At 39.7% G+C, this 12,592-nt stretch overlaps 1 protein-coding gene across 1 annotated transcript; it reads right to left on the reverse strand.

The window, feature by feature from the left end:
• Positions 1-408: 408 nt before the first annotated feature.
• si:ch73-109d9.2 (uncharacterized protein LOC565042 homolog) lies at positions 409-10,306 on the reverse strand. Its single transcript, XM_047812137.1, has 8 exons — positions 9,614-10,306; positions 9,143-9,279; positions 8,877-8,982; positions 7,004-8,135; positions 6,907-6,919; positions 3,467-3,824; positions 2,871-2,995; positions 409-1,746 (listed from the first exon to the last, which is right to left on the reverse strand). The coding sequence occupies exons 1-8, from the start codon at positions 9,870-9,872 to the stop codon at positions 661-663; spliced, it is 3,216 nt and encodes a 1,071-aa protein (XP_047668093.1). The 5' UTR covers positions 9,873-10,306; the 3' UTR covers positions 409-660.
• Positions 10,307-12,592: the final 2,286 nt, after the last annotated feature.

Below are 12,592 nucleotides of genomic sequence, written 5' to 3' on the forward strand. Positions count from 1 at the left end.
TTAAATTATAACAAACTTTACAAAATGGTTGAGGTGCCTCTATTTGCCACAAATCCTCAAGAGACCAGTGTGTGAAGTTAATCCATGACTCTCTGGCTGTCTCCTGGTGTTTTATTCCCTTCTAGTCATTAGAACCCAATACAATGTTGGAAGACCTTACAGGTTTCTGACTACTGAATGACTGTTGGTTAGCTATTTTTGGATGACTGTTTCTCAATACAGCAGTGAGAAATAAAGTATACTGGAAAAAGTACAGAATGGAAATCAAAAGAAAATTCTTAATTTGAATAAATGCAAAACAAGATTTGTGTATCGAAAGAAAGAATACTTTTAAATGTGGATTTGTTAAAACTGCTTGCTGTACTGGTTTCTAATCTTGAATAGCAAAACTCACAAGGATAAGCAAACTATGAAAAAGTCCTTTATTCATAATTCATAGTGGTGCCACTTTATGACATTGTATGACTATGGAAAAAAGACTACACCTATGCATGGTCTTGAGCACAATATTGCTTATATATCTAAAAAAGAGATGGAGAAATGATCCACACACCCATATACAAAACAAGAGACAGCTGCACAACAGAATAGTTACACACTGTAAACACAAAGCCCCTTTAGCGAGCAGAGTCAGGCAGATGAGAAGCTCTATACCAGTTGTCACATGTGAGCAGAGTGAATCCTCTGGTGTCTTTTCAAATTGCATTTCTGTGTGAACCGTTTTCCACAATCCATGCAGATGTAGGGTCTTTCTCCTGTGTGGACCCTGCGATGTGCCTTCAGGTTGCTGAGTTTGGTAAAGCTGCGTCCACACAGCGTGCAGCAGAACTGTCTCTCTCCTGTGTGGATCTGTTGGTGAGCTCTCAAGTGGCAGAGGTGAGAGAAACCCTTCCCACATTGTGAGCAGATGTGCGGCGTCCTCACCAAATGGTGACCCACGTGGCCGTGAGTTCTGATGCCGACCACCTGTGGGATATTTCTTCCAGTCTGCAAGGCAGTGACGGCTCTCTCGTCTGTGTAGGAGCGCTGGAGTTGTGGAAGTGCCTGAGAAGGTTTTGGCAGAGGGGGACTCTTGTGTAGCGAATGTACCCTGGAAACATTTATAGTGGGGGAACTTGATGCCAGCACATTGACATTTTCAGCAGGTTTGGGCTGTTTTTTAACCAGCATCCTGAGTTGCTGTGTGACCTGAGACGACTGGCTTTCTTTACCACAAGTTCCTGGATAGACCATATGTCTTTCCTCTAAAGTTCCTGTAGGAAGAGTATCTCTGTGCTGGAGCTCTTCACGTACCTGACTCACTCTGCTTGCTGTGGACGTGGTCCCTGTCCTCGCTCTGTCCAGCTCTTCCCATTCTGGGGGAAGCACCACTACAACTTCCTGTTTAATGGTGGCCATTGATTCTGGAGTGCCTGCCTGCTGGTTCACAGTAGGGGACACTGAGGATGAAGCAGGCCCCGTAAGCTCCGACTGCAGATGAGCTGTCTGTATCAGATGCTCCATTTTAGAGTCTGGCTTTTTAGCTTGTGCTCTTTGTTTCAATGAATCCTGATTCCCAGCACTGGTGCTGGGTAACTTGTCTCCCTGCGGGAGCCAGTGTTCAGGCTGTGATGTGTGGATGCCTGATATTTCCCCAGCATTGTGGCTCTGGGAGACAATGTGATCTGCTGTGGTGGGACAGTGTGGGTAGATATCGGCAACCTCCTCCTTCATCAAATCTCCAACTATTGCTTCATCCACTTGAGTCTGGAAATCAAGAAAAGATTCTGTCTTATATATCCATACTTTTAGAACCAAATCTTAAAAAAAAAAGAAAAGAAAAAAAAAAAGCTGATTTTACAGAAGATTATTTAGATAACTAAAAGTGTATAATAGTACATGATTGAGTTGTACTTTTACTTCTTTTTTGTCTGACGAAAACGAGTTATTTACTTTTTACGTAAGTTTGAGTTTCAGAGAGCAAAACTGTCCATCATAACAGTCCTGATTGTAAAAACAAGTCAAGAAGTCAAAATGAATAAATGTTTAGTAAATGTTGCAAATGTAGAAAGTGCAAATGAATTTCTGGTTTGTTTTGCAAAGTCTCTTTATCTTCTGTCTAATGCATGTTTTGCTATGTTTATATCACATTAGCTACTGACAGCTTCACATTTTATAAGAGGATGATCTCAAATGATGAAATGAAAGTATTAAACAATTTGATCATTAATGGAAAAATGTTCTGTCATAACAATCACCACAGTTACAAATACTGTTAAATTAACTACATCAGAGTCTGACGCTCACCATCCACTTTATTAGGAACATTGAATCAATGATCATTGATGCAGTTATACAGTCAGTCAATCATGTGGCAGTTGCACAGTGCATAATATCATACAGGTACGGTTCAAGAGCTTCAGTTAATGTACACATCGAACGTCAGAATGAAGAAAAAAAGCGTGATCTCTGTGACTTTCATCATGGTATGGTTGCTGGTGCCAGAAGTGTCGGTTTGAGTATTTCATAAACTGCTGATGTCCTGGAATTTTCACATACAACCGTCTGTAGAGTTCACACAAAGTAACACTGAGTGAGTGACAGTACTGTATGTGAAAATGCCTTGTTGATAAGAGAGAGCAGAGAATGGTTCAAACTGCCAGAAATTATATAGCAACTAAAAAGTGATAAAATCACTCTTTATAACCATGGTGCGCAGAAAAGCATCTCAGAATGCACATGACACGGAACAGCAGAAGACCACATCAGGTTCCACTCCTGTCAGTCAAGCATTGTGTTTCATAAATGAGCAGGTGTACATTTTATGTTAGTGATTTAAATACTAAAAGTGGCAGCAGGTGCAGTTGCATTGGAATAAGAATCACTCTCACCTTAAGTTCAGGGTCAGGGATGGTTGATGTTGCCTCTTGCCCTAGTGTTCCGCTTCCCTTCTCACAGACTCTCCTGCCTGCATCAGACACACCCTCCTGCTTTGTAACGCAAATCAACTCCACACCTAAAATAACAAAGAGCTGTACATCATTCAGCTATACATTCTACATGTAGAATAATTTATGTGTATACAGTATATATATATATATACACACACACACACACACACATACATTATATGTTATTAATAAACACTATGAGGTGTGCAGAAAAAAAAAATCCAATGCAAGGTGATGAAAAGTGGCCTGATGTGAAACAGACATTAGAGCAACTATAAACAAAAAAAAATGCACTTCCTTACTTCTGGAAGTAATAAGACATAGGAATATATAAACCATATAACAAAAATGTTATATATTCAATACTTACAGAATTATTTCAATAGGTTCTGCTACTACTACTTAACTTCTTATCTATTAAGAAGTAAGACATGCTTTTATAGACAATAAATCAACATCTTCTGACCACTCAGATAGAAAAATTCATATCATCTATAATAAATACAGTAACCATGGAGATCAGGTGGTTCACTGACCATCCCTGTGCCTCCTGGGGTCTCTCACACCCGTGTCCTTCTTCGACAGTCCGGTTCTTCCGCAGTCTGTACATCTTACTCGTTTAACTCTTTCTCTCTCACCGAGTTTTGTTTCCACGATTTGCAGTCTTCGTCTCAAAACTTCTGCCTCTTGTTTCCCGCGACCGATTTCCTCTAAAAAGCTTCCCTCGACCAGCCTGGTGATTTCACATATAGCTGATCTCAGGACGGTCTCCATCACCCCGGAGAGCTGAGTCTGAAACGTCAGGAGGAGTGAATCTGACATCCTGCTGCGTCCCAGTGACAGTGACACCTGACACACACACACACACACAAACTCACACTCACTCTCACACACTCACACTCCTCGTATTGCTGTAAAGTCAAGTGTTGCACTGAATCGCGCGGAGTCGACTCTTACATCCTCGGCTTTGACACCTTGTGTGTTTCATTAGCTCCTAGCCTAACTAGCTTCCACAGCTAACTCAGTACTCATGCTAACGGTGCTCTGCTGCTCGTCTTAGTGACCCACGCTTCCTGAACAGCAGGGTCGCTTCTCCGGGGCCCTTTTTAGAAACACAGCTCGTATATGACCGTAAACACGGTTGAATTTACGCGGACTTATTAACTAATAGAAACGGTTGGACGCAACGGTCTGAAAAGGAAACCTTGTTATCCTCCGTGACGTCACGCGTTGTACAGTAGCCCGCATGGACATTGCTCACGTGAAACGCGTTGCGGGAAATACAAGCTTGCCAAAAAAAAATAAAAAAATACAGTAGTGGTGTCTTTAGAGTTAAGGTTCGGAGCATGTATGTATGAAGAAGAGTATGTATGTGAATTTGTGTAATGTATACGTTACAAATAACTGAAATTATTCTCTTCACACATCCCAGCTTTTTAGGGTCAGAGCACAACAATGACAGCTTGGTGTCGCAAGGGCTCGAACCCCTGACCTTCTGATCAATCTGATCAACCCCCATCTCTGACCAATAGTCTTTTCTACCATATTAAAACCACCTTGACCCTGACACTGGCAGTTACTAAAGATGAAAAGGAAGAATCTTCCTCTCCCATTTCACTGGTTTGGTACATCAGAGTCTGTGTGAACTTACTCTAGCTTTGCAAAGGAAGACTTAAGTTTACATTTACATTGCATAAGACTTAAGTTGTAATTCCAATCTATTTGCCGGTTCTCTCACTCATTTTCTACCGCTTATCCGAACTACCTCGGGTCACGGGGAGCCTGTGCCTATGTCAGGCGTCATCGGGCATCAAGGAAGGATACACCCTGGACGGAGTGCCAACCCATCGCAGGGCACACACACTCCGGACAATTTTCCAGACATGCCAATCAACCTACCATGCATGTCTTTGGACCGGGGGAGGAAATCGGAGTACCCGGAGGAAACCCCCAAGGCACGGGGAGAACATGCAAACTCCACACAAGGCGGAGGCGGGAACCCCGACCCTGGAGGTGTGAGGCAAACATGCTAACCACTATGCCACCAAGCTCCCCCTTTGCCGGTTCTGTTAATCAGGTAATTAATCTGGATTTTGTTTTAAATCTTGTTTTGTATGTTTTCTTTTCATACGATGTTTACTTCCCAACAGGATTTTTTTTTTGCTGATGGTATTCTTAGTCCCTGGCCTAGTGAACTAGCATGGGGATGTTTTTCCTTCTACTACAAATCATTTCTACAAGTTGCTTTCTTAAAAATCTGTTTTGTATCTGTTTGTACATAATCCTGAAATGAAGTTCCTAATTTGAACGAATTAGTAGTAGAAAGAAGTGCGATGTTATGTGTAGCGACCGTCCCATAAACTGGATGTAGGTATGTGCACTTAATAACCTGGCACATTCTAACACTTCTACAATTAATAATTATACAACACTTGATAAAATTCTTTGTATTTTCATCACCACGGATTCATTTTTCAGAAAAATCATCAATAAAGATGTGCATTATGTTTTAATAATCATTCATATATTCACTTTTGTTAAGTACACACTGAACATCAACATCAGAACCCTGAGCAACTCTAGCGTCTGTGAGCTTCCTTCCCATCTCTTGAAAAGTTTTAATCTAGAGTGCTTACACTCACTTTCCCCACAGTGACATCCCTGTCAATCAGCTTTACTTTTTCTTATTTTTTTTATTTATACGTACCAGTGAGTCGTTGCCCCATGACTCTCCAGGGGAAACCGATACAAACGTTGTCCTTAAAAACCAAAAATCTGCATATATTTAACAGACATCATAATAGACATCAGAAAAAAGTAACTGTGTAAATATGACTCAGTGAAACATTCATTATTAAAACAGTATTAAATACGAGACGAAGTCTCAGTTTGCAAAACAAAGTAATTACAGAGGCACGGCAGTATTAAACAATACATTTTAACATAAACCATGAAGAAAACTTCCTTTTCAAAAATATTAGTCAGGGCCGTTAAAAAAAAATTACAATTAATTTACTGGTGTTTTGTGCTTCTAAAGTTAAGAATAACACAAGAACTAGTCTCTTATAAGCTTCTACAGGGCAAACTGGATTCATTTCCAAGCACAAATAACAATTTCATGTCCTCGGCTTGCTGAAAGGGTTGTGTATGCATATTTAATCATATTTCACAAAACTTGAGAATTCTAAAGGTTCTCGCTAATATTTTCAAAATTTACATTTCAGTTACAAAGTTCTCGATCCGTTGTTATTTGATACACTTTGGCAGTACAACATTGCTAAACAAATGCATAATTTACACACAAACACTAACGTCTACATAGTTTTCCAACAAAAGGCAAATGGTGCGTTTAGATGTATTTGTAAAAAGAAAAAAGAGATATAACGTCAAACTGTTTGTATGTTTTATGGTAAGATTTATAAGAAACACATCACTATCTACAACATTTGAACAAACACAAATGAATGAAACGACTCTAGACAAAGATACGTGAACATCGTGTTTTGGATCCCATCTCACTATTACAGTTTAAAAAAAAAATAGCGAGGTGGACTGATCACTTGAATAGCCGCCTGGGACAAAACATTTTCTGTCTTGGGGTTCTCGCTTGATGTTTAAACTTAATGCGCTTCACACGCAGTGTAGCAACTTGGCCAGTGAGTTCGCTCTTGTTCTGTGTTTGTTTTTTTTTCTCGTTTTTTTTTCTTGCTGGCAGTTTCTAATACATCTTGTTCTATGCCCTGTAAAAGCCTATTCACATCTAACTTTAGTATTCACAAAAAAACAACAACACCATAATCATTTTAAAACCTGTTAAACCTGCAGTAAATATTTCTGGAACAAATAAAATTATGATAAACTCCATTATCAATAAGACTGTAATAAATAAGACTATGTGTAGTCCATAGTGCATTGTATCTGCTTTCTAACAGTCTGCTCGATCAATACACTAACCTGCTCATTTTAATACACTAACCTGCTTCTTCCTGCTTTACAAATTTCACTGAGATGTAGACAACAATTAAAAAAAAAAACAAGCCACACTGTATAGGTGTTGTTCTTCCACAGATGGCTAGTTCTGTTGGTTATTTAGATTGGCTCCGTGTTTGCGTTGGTGTGATCGGAGATGGTCGAGGCGTTTAAAGGTGAGTCCACAGACCCTGCAGGAATACGGTCTCTCTCCGGTGTGGGTGCGCTGGTGGACCTTCAGGATGTCGGCCCGGGTGAAGCTCTTGTCACACATGCTGCAGCGGTGTGGTTTCTCCTGTGTGTGGATGCGCCGGTGCAGCTTAAGGTTCCACAGACGGCTGAACTTGTTCCCACACAGCGAGCAGCTGTAGGGTTTGTCTCCAGCCTGGCTGCACCGATGCCGCCGCAGGTCACTGAAGGATGTGTAGCCTTTCCCACAGTGGCTGCACAGGTGCAGACCCTCTCTCTGGTGGACGCGCTGGTGAACCTTCAGATTGCAGGCTTGAGGGAACTTCTTCCCACACTGGTTGCAGAGATAGGACGTGGTGATGTTGCGATGTCGATGACCATTCATGTGCGCTTTCAGAGAAACCTGGTCTGGGAAACTGATCATACACTGAGTGCAAGCATGCTCCCGGTCCTCTCTGTTCTCTGCCAACATTCCTGCAGGTCCGTTATTCAGCTCTAGAGGCTGGCTAAAAGCCTCTCCACTGTAAAAGCAATCAGTATTGTCATTAACCGCATCTCTGTTGTAGATCTGGTGTCCTTGTGAGTCTCCGGGTGGTGCACCTTGAGCTTGAGAGAGTCCGCTTACATCCTGCAAGTAGCCATCCTCGTTAATAAGCAAACAGCCCATGTTGCCAGTATCTGAAGTGTTGTGTAACGATGGAGAGCCTTTGTTTCCTTGTTTATTTTTCAGCTGTCTTCTGCATTCCTCAGATGTACCCAGGTCAGTCTGCAATGAACCTGCTAGCACCCCGAATCCCAAAACCTCTCCAGCTCTCTGAGGAGGATCTGTTAGTCCGTTCATCCCTCCCAAATCCAGCTCCTGGTTGCTGTAGCTTCCCAAGTCTTCCATGTTGTAGCGACTTCTGTAGAGCAGACCCTGGATATGTTCCATGTCTGTTTCAGGTTCAGGGGCTTGATCCAACCCAGAGCTCCAGTCATTCTGAATCTGCTGTAACTCCTGCTCACTGTAGGTCTTACTATGAGCAGAGTTGTCAGAGCCTTCTGCTACTGAAAGACACACATGGTAATAAAATTAAAGGTGCATGGTGAAAATATGGAGTTTCCATACCGATGAGGCCACAAAAGTGCTGAAATTGACCCGACGAGGAAACGATCTCATTATCATGCTATGACCTATAAAGTTCAGTTTTTATATTGAGAATCATTTTAACACATAACCACCACCATTTCTGCATTGCTCTACACTGCTCTAGACAATATAGCCCAATTAAGTCAATAGTGTATATAACACACAAAACTCCTGAGTACTGAACTGAAACTAGCCATGTCCATGTCCTAGTTTGACACAAATCTATGTTTTAGCAACAATCTAACTAGTTATATATCCTACATATCTCTTTTTATCGCAAACCTTTAACATGTACATGATTAAAGCTGCTTGTCCATGCTAGCTTTTATTAGAAAGGCCAATTTTGTGTTAGCAAGGAAGCTGAATTTTAAATTAAGAAAACAAAAATACATATGCGTACTCCTATTTACATATCGCATATTTCTATCTGTGGTCCATATTTTGTGTGGTTGAGACATCTTTACTTAGCTAGATAGCAATCAGTACGAAGTTAGTTAATATGCATGATACTAGCAAGTCATTCTGATCTGAGACAGTCTGATCTGTCTCACTGAATCCACTATGATTGTTCTCATGTAATTCTCAGTACATTGGTGCGACTTTACTTTCCCGTTGGTGTATTATTACACGAATACATATAAACAGATCTTAATCTTTACCTTCACCACTCAGTTTCCATTCCTCTTGTATCTGAGAAGCAGGGGCAGAGTGAACAGCTTCAGATTTAAGCATGCAGTCCATCTTTTCTTTCTCTTGAACCACAGGCTGCATTGAGCACATACACAAAGAGCAACAAGACACAAACAGTTTTTTGAAATCTCCCAGAATCATGACTACAAACAGAATTTAAAATCAGAAATACGGGATACAAAGCGTACTGTTAGTTAATGTTTTGCCATTAGAAAATAAACTGCGTACTGCTCACCTCTGCAGCGTTAATTGGCCTGGATTCAGTCTCTGATTCCACCATTCCGGAAAGTTCTACTGCTTTCTCAACTCCACAGCTTCTCCAGCTCTCCTCCGTAATTCTCTCCTGTTTAAGAATCCGAGCGTTTTCCACACCTACAGATTGATAGATGAAATATATAGATTTCATAGCAATCGTAATAAATTTGGTCACGGTGACACACACAAAAACAAAGGAGGTTCAGATTCTTTGGAAGTTAACATAGAACTCTTTTTTTTATAGAGGAATCGAAAAAGGCAACAGTCTTCACTCAGAACACGACGTATTCCCAAATGGTGCTCGGTATTCCCGTGAAAGGATCTGGATCCGTAACAACTATCTTCTCACAGGAGCACCACAAATACATCAACAACTAACAGCTCGGCACCAGAACCAGACCCATGATGCAGCTCCTGAAAATACATGAAAATATTCCCTCTGTAAATGTACCTGTTTGTGCTGGTGTTGATTTATCTCGTCTTTCTTCACCAGACAGTTTGTTATTGCCACATTCAGCACATCTTCTTCTGCCTTTGCTTTCAGACCACTGCAGTTTCTTCTTCAGAGATTCCACCTGCTCACGGCTCCTAGACACTTCCTCCAGGAAACTGTCCTCTACCAACCTGGTGATTTCAAATATAGCAGCTTTAAAGACTGTCTCCATAACTCCGGACAGCTGGGTCTGAAACGTGAGGATGATTTCAGACATCTTCAGGGTTAATGAGTAGCTGGAGCTGATGTAGATAAATAAGACGTGCTGCTGTTTGTTTAGGTTGAATCAGTCAAGCGTTTGAAAGCATCGATTTAAATCTCCTGCTTTTGTATTTTTGACTCGTTCATATGTCTTATGTTTGCTTTTAAAAATGCTTTCGATTTAGCCAATCCTATTAAACGTTATTAAGCAGCAACTGCTAGTAGCATAGACAGCTAGCTTAGCTGACGTAAACATCGAGAACAGTTAGCTAACCAAAATAATGCGCCCTATAATGTTGACTCAAATGGTACGTTTATTAATAATAGACTACTTATACTGCCCTTTCTCTATGCTATAATGCACAACTAAGCACACGGATATATCAAAACACAGCTAGAAAAAAGAAAACGAGTCCCAATGCAGTGTTCGCGAGGTTAGACTGGGCGAATGGGGGACTAAAACAGTGTAACACCGAAATGTTAGGGATGTGTTCACATTCAACAGTCATCTGTACTACCTAGGGCCCTATTTCAAGTCAACTAAAACTAGATTACTAATCCATGATCGACCGCTTAAATAGTTCATTTTAAAAGACAAGTTTATTATTATTATTATTATTATTATTATTATTATTATTATTATTATTATTATTATTATTATTGTTGTTGTTGTTGTTTTGTTATTATTATTATTGTTATTATTATTATTATTATTATTATTATTATTATTATTATTATTAGAAGAAGAAGAAGAAGAATATATTAGGCTGTATTTTGAACGTGAGATGTTTGTGTGCTATGAGCTGAGCTTGAAGAACTGGAGAATTGAAATTTATTAATGAACAACACATCCCACTTTTAAAAGTTTATATGTGCATTATTACAGCAGCTTATATATTATTATATAAGCAAAACAATCCTCTGTTAAACTTCTTATTAATGCTTATGCTGTTATCCTTGTTAAAACACTGTTTTTTTTTATTCTATTTTTTTGTGCATCATTTTGTGCATCATCTATCAAACTGCAGTGCATGTGTTCATATTTTTACAATTACATTTCCAGCATTTGGCAGACGCCCTTTTCCAGAGCGACTTAAGTTATTTCATTTTTATACAACTGAGCAACTGAGGGCCTTGCCCAGGGGCCAAACAGTGGCAGCTTAGTGGACCCTGGATCGAACTCACAACTTTCCTAAGCATAAGAAGCATGGTCCATAGAGAACACAATACAACTATTGCTATTATGCAGATAGAGGCATCTATTTACTATTTATTTACTATATATTTATATAGTATCAATTTACATCAACAGCGCTGCCTGTTTTATACAACTCGTCTCTTATTCTTGAGTATCACTGAAGAATGTTTTTTATTTTTTTGAAATGACAATTCTCACTGTAAATCATCTCACAGTTATATGCATATGTTAGTGTGAAGTCTATTTATATGTTGCATTAACCATAGAAGTCAATTTAGTTATAAATAATAAAAAATAAATATAAATAAATATAATAAAAAAATAAATAATAATAAAAAAAATAAAGTTAATGAGATTAGTAGGAGTGAATAGGTAGTTGGTAGGTACTCCTGGTAGGTGGTGTTTGTGTCGCATCACACATCATGGTCTGGAGTGTGTTGTTTCGCTTAAACCATAATACTCTTTTAACAGTTACAACTTTGATTTCATTAGAAAGACACATCACCATAGTTAACGGTTTATAGTTAGATTTAATGTTGTGGACCGTCCGCAAGACAAATTGGTTTCCTATTTCAGTTCATTGTAGACTAAATAACTAAATAATGTAACCAGTTAGGTTAATTAAGCCAGGCCTTGAATGTGGGAGCTTTATTTAGTTGAAATAAATGTCAAAAACAATGCTCTTAAGTCTGGAGTCTTTCCACACTTTTGATTGTTGACCCCGATTAGACTGCCACACCAACCAGTTAAATATACACAATTATATCTATCAATCAATTTATCTCTCAATTTATCTATCAAACTACTGTCCTTGTGTACACAAACAATGTAGCTGTTATAAACACACCCTCACTAACCACTTTTAAGGATCACATGTCCACCTGCTCACTCATGATTAGTCAACCAATTATGTGTCAGAAGAGCTAATGATACTGGTCAAGACCTTCTGTTTATATTAAAACCAATCACTGGAATGGGGGAAAATGTCACCTTGGTGACTCTAACCATTGCAAGAAAACTGCTGATCTATTGGGATTTACACACACACACACACACACACACACACACACACACACACACACACACACACACACACACACACACAGTCTGTTTTTGAGCAAAGTTGCAGTGTTGCAAAAAACAGTGGCATATTAAGCAAATGGTCCTAAAAAAAATAGCACCTGCTCCAAATTCATCACAAAACACACACACACACACACACACACACACACACACACACACACACACACACACACACACACACACACACACACACTTCTGTAGATTAGAACACAGAAATGCTCTGTTGATTAGAGAGCCCATATGTGAGAAAGACCGTAGCTGACGGATGTAGTGTATCACAGAACAGACAGCATGTCACACGTCGATATAATTAGGCTAGAATTAAACTAACGCGGACGTTTAACGACAGAAAATCTTGTAACACGTTCAAACACTAACAAAAACAAACAAACAACAACATGGAAGCTCGAGACCCCACCACAACCCGGGCGCTCGCGCACGTTAGCGTAGAGACG

Source organism: Tachysurus fulvidraco, chromosome 4, assembly GCF_022655615.1.
Source record: "Tachysurus fulvidraco isolate hzauxx_2018 chromosome 4, HZAU_PFXX_2.0, whole genome shotgun sequence".
NCBI lineage: Eukaryota > Metazoa > Chordata > Actinopteri > Siluriformes > Bagridae > Tachysurus > Tachysurus fulvidraco.

What these genes read in the sequence shown, in the direction of transcription:
- si:ch73-109d9.2 (XM_047812137.1), bottom strand. Translation starts at nt 9,872, where the DNA reads ATGTCTGAAATCATCCTCACGTTTCAGACCCAGCTGTCCGGAGTTATG. An exon ending in ATCAACACCAGCACAAACAG is followed by an intron (nt 9,280 to 9,613) that starts GTACATTTACAG and finishes ATCAATCTGTAG; the next exon opens with GTGTGGAAAACGCTCGGATT. An exon ending in CCCCAGGAGGCACAGGGATG is followed by an intron (nt 2,996 to 3,466) that starts GTCAGTGAACCA and finishes TTGTTATTTTAG; the next exon opens with GTGTGGAGTTGATTTGCGTT.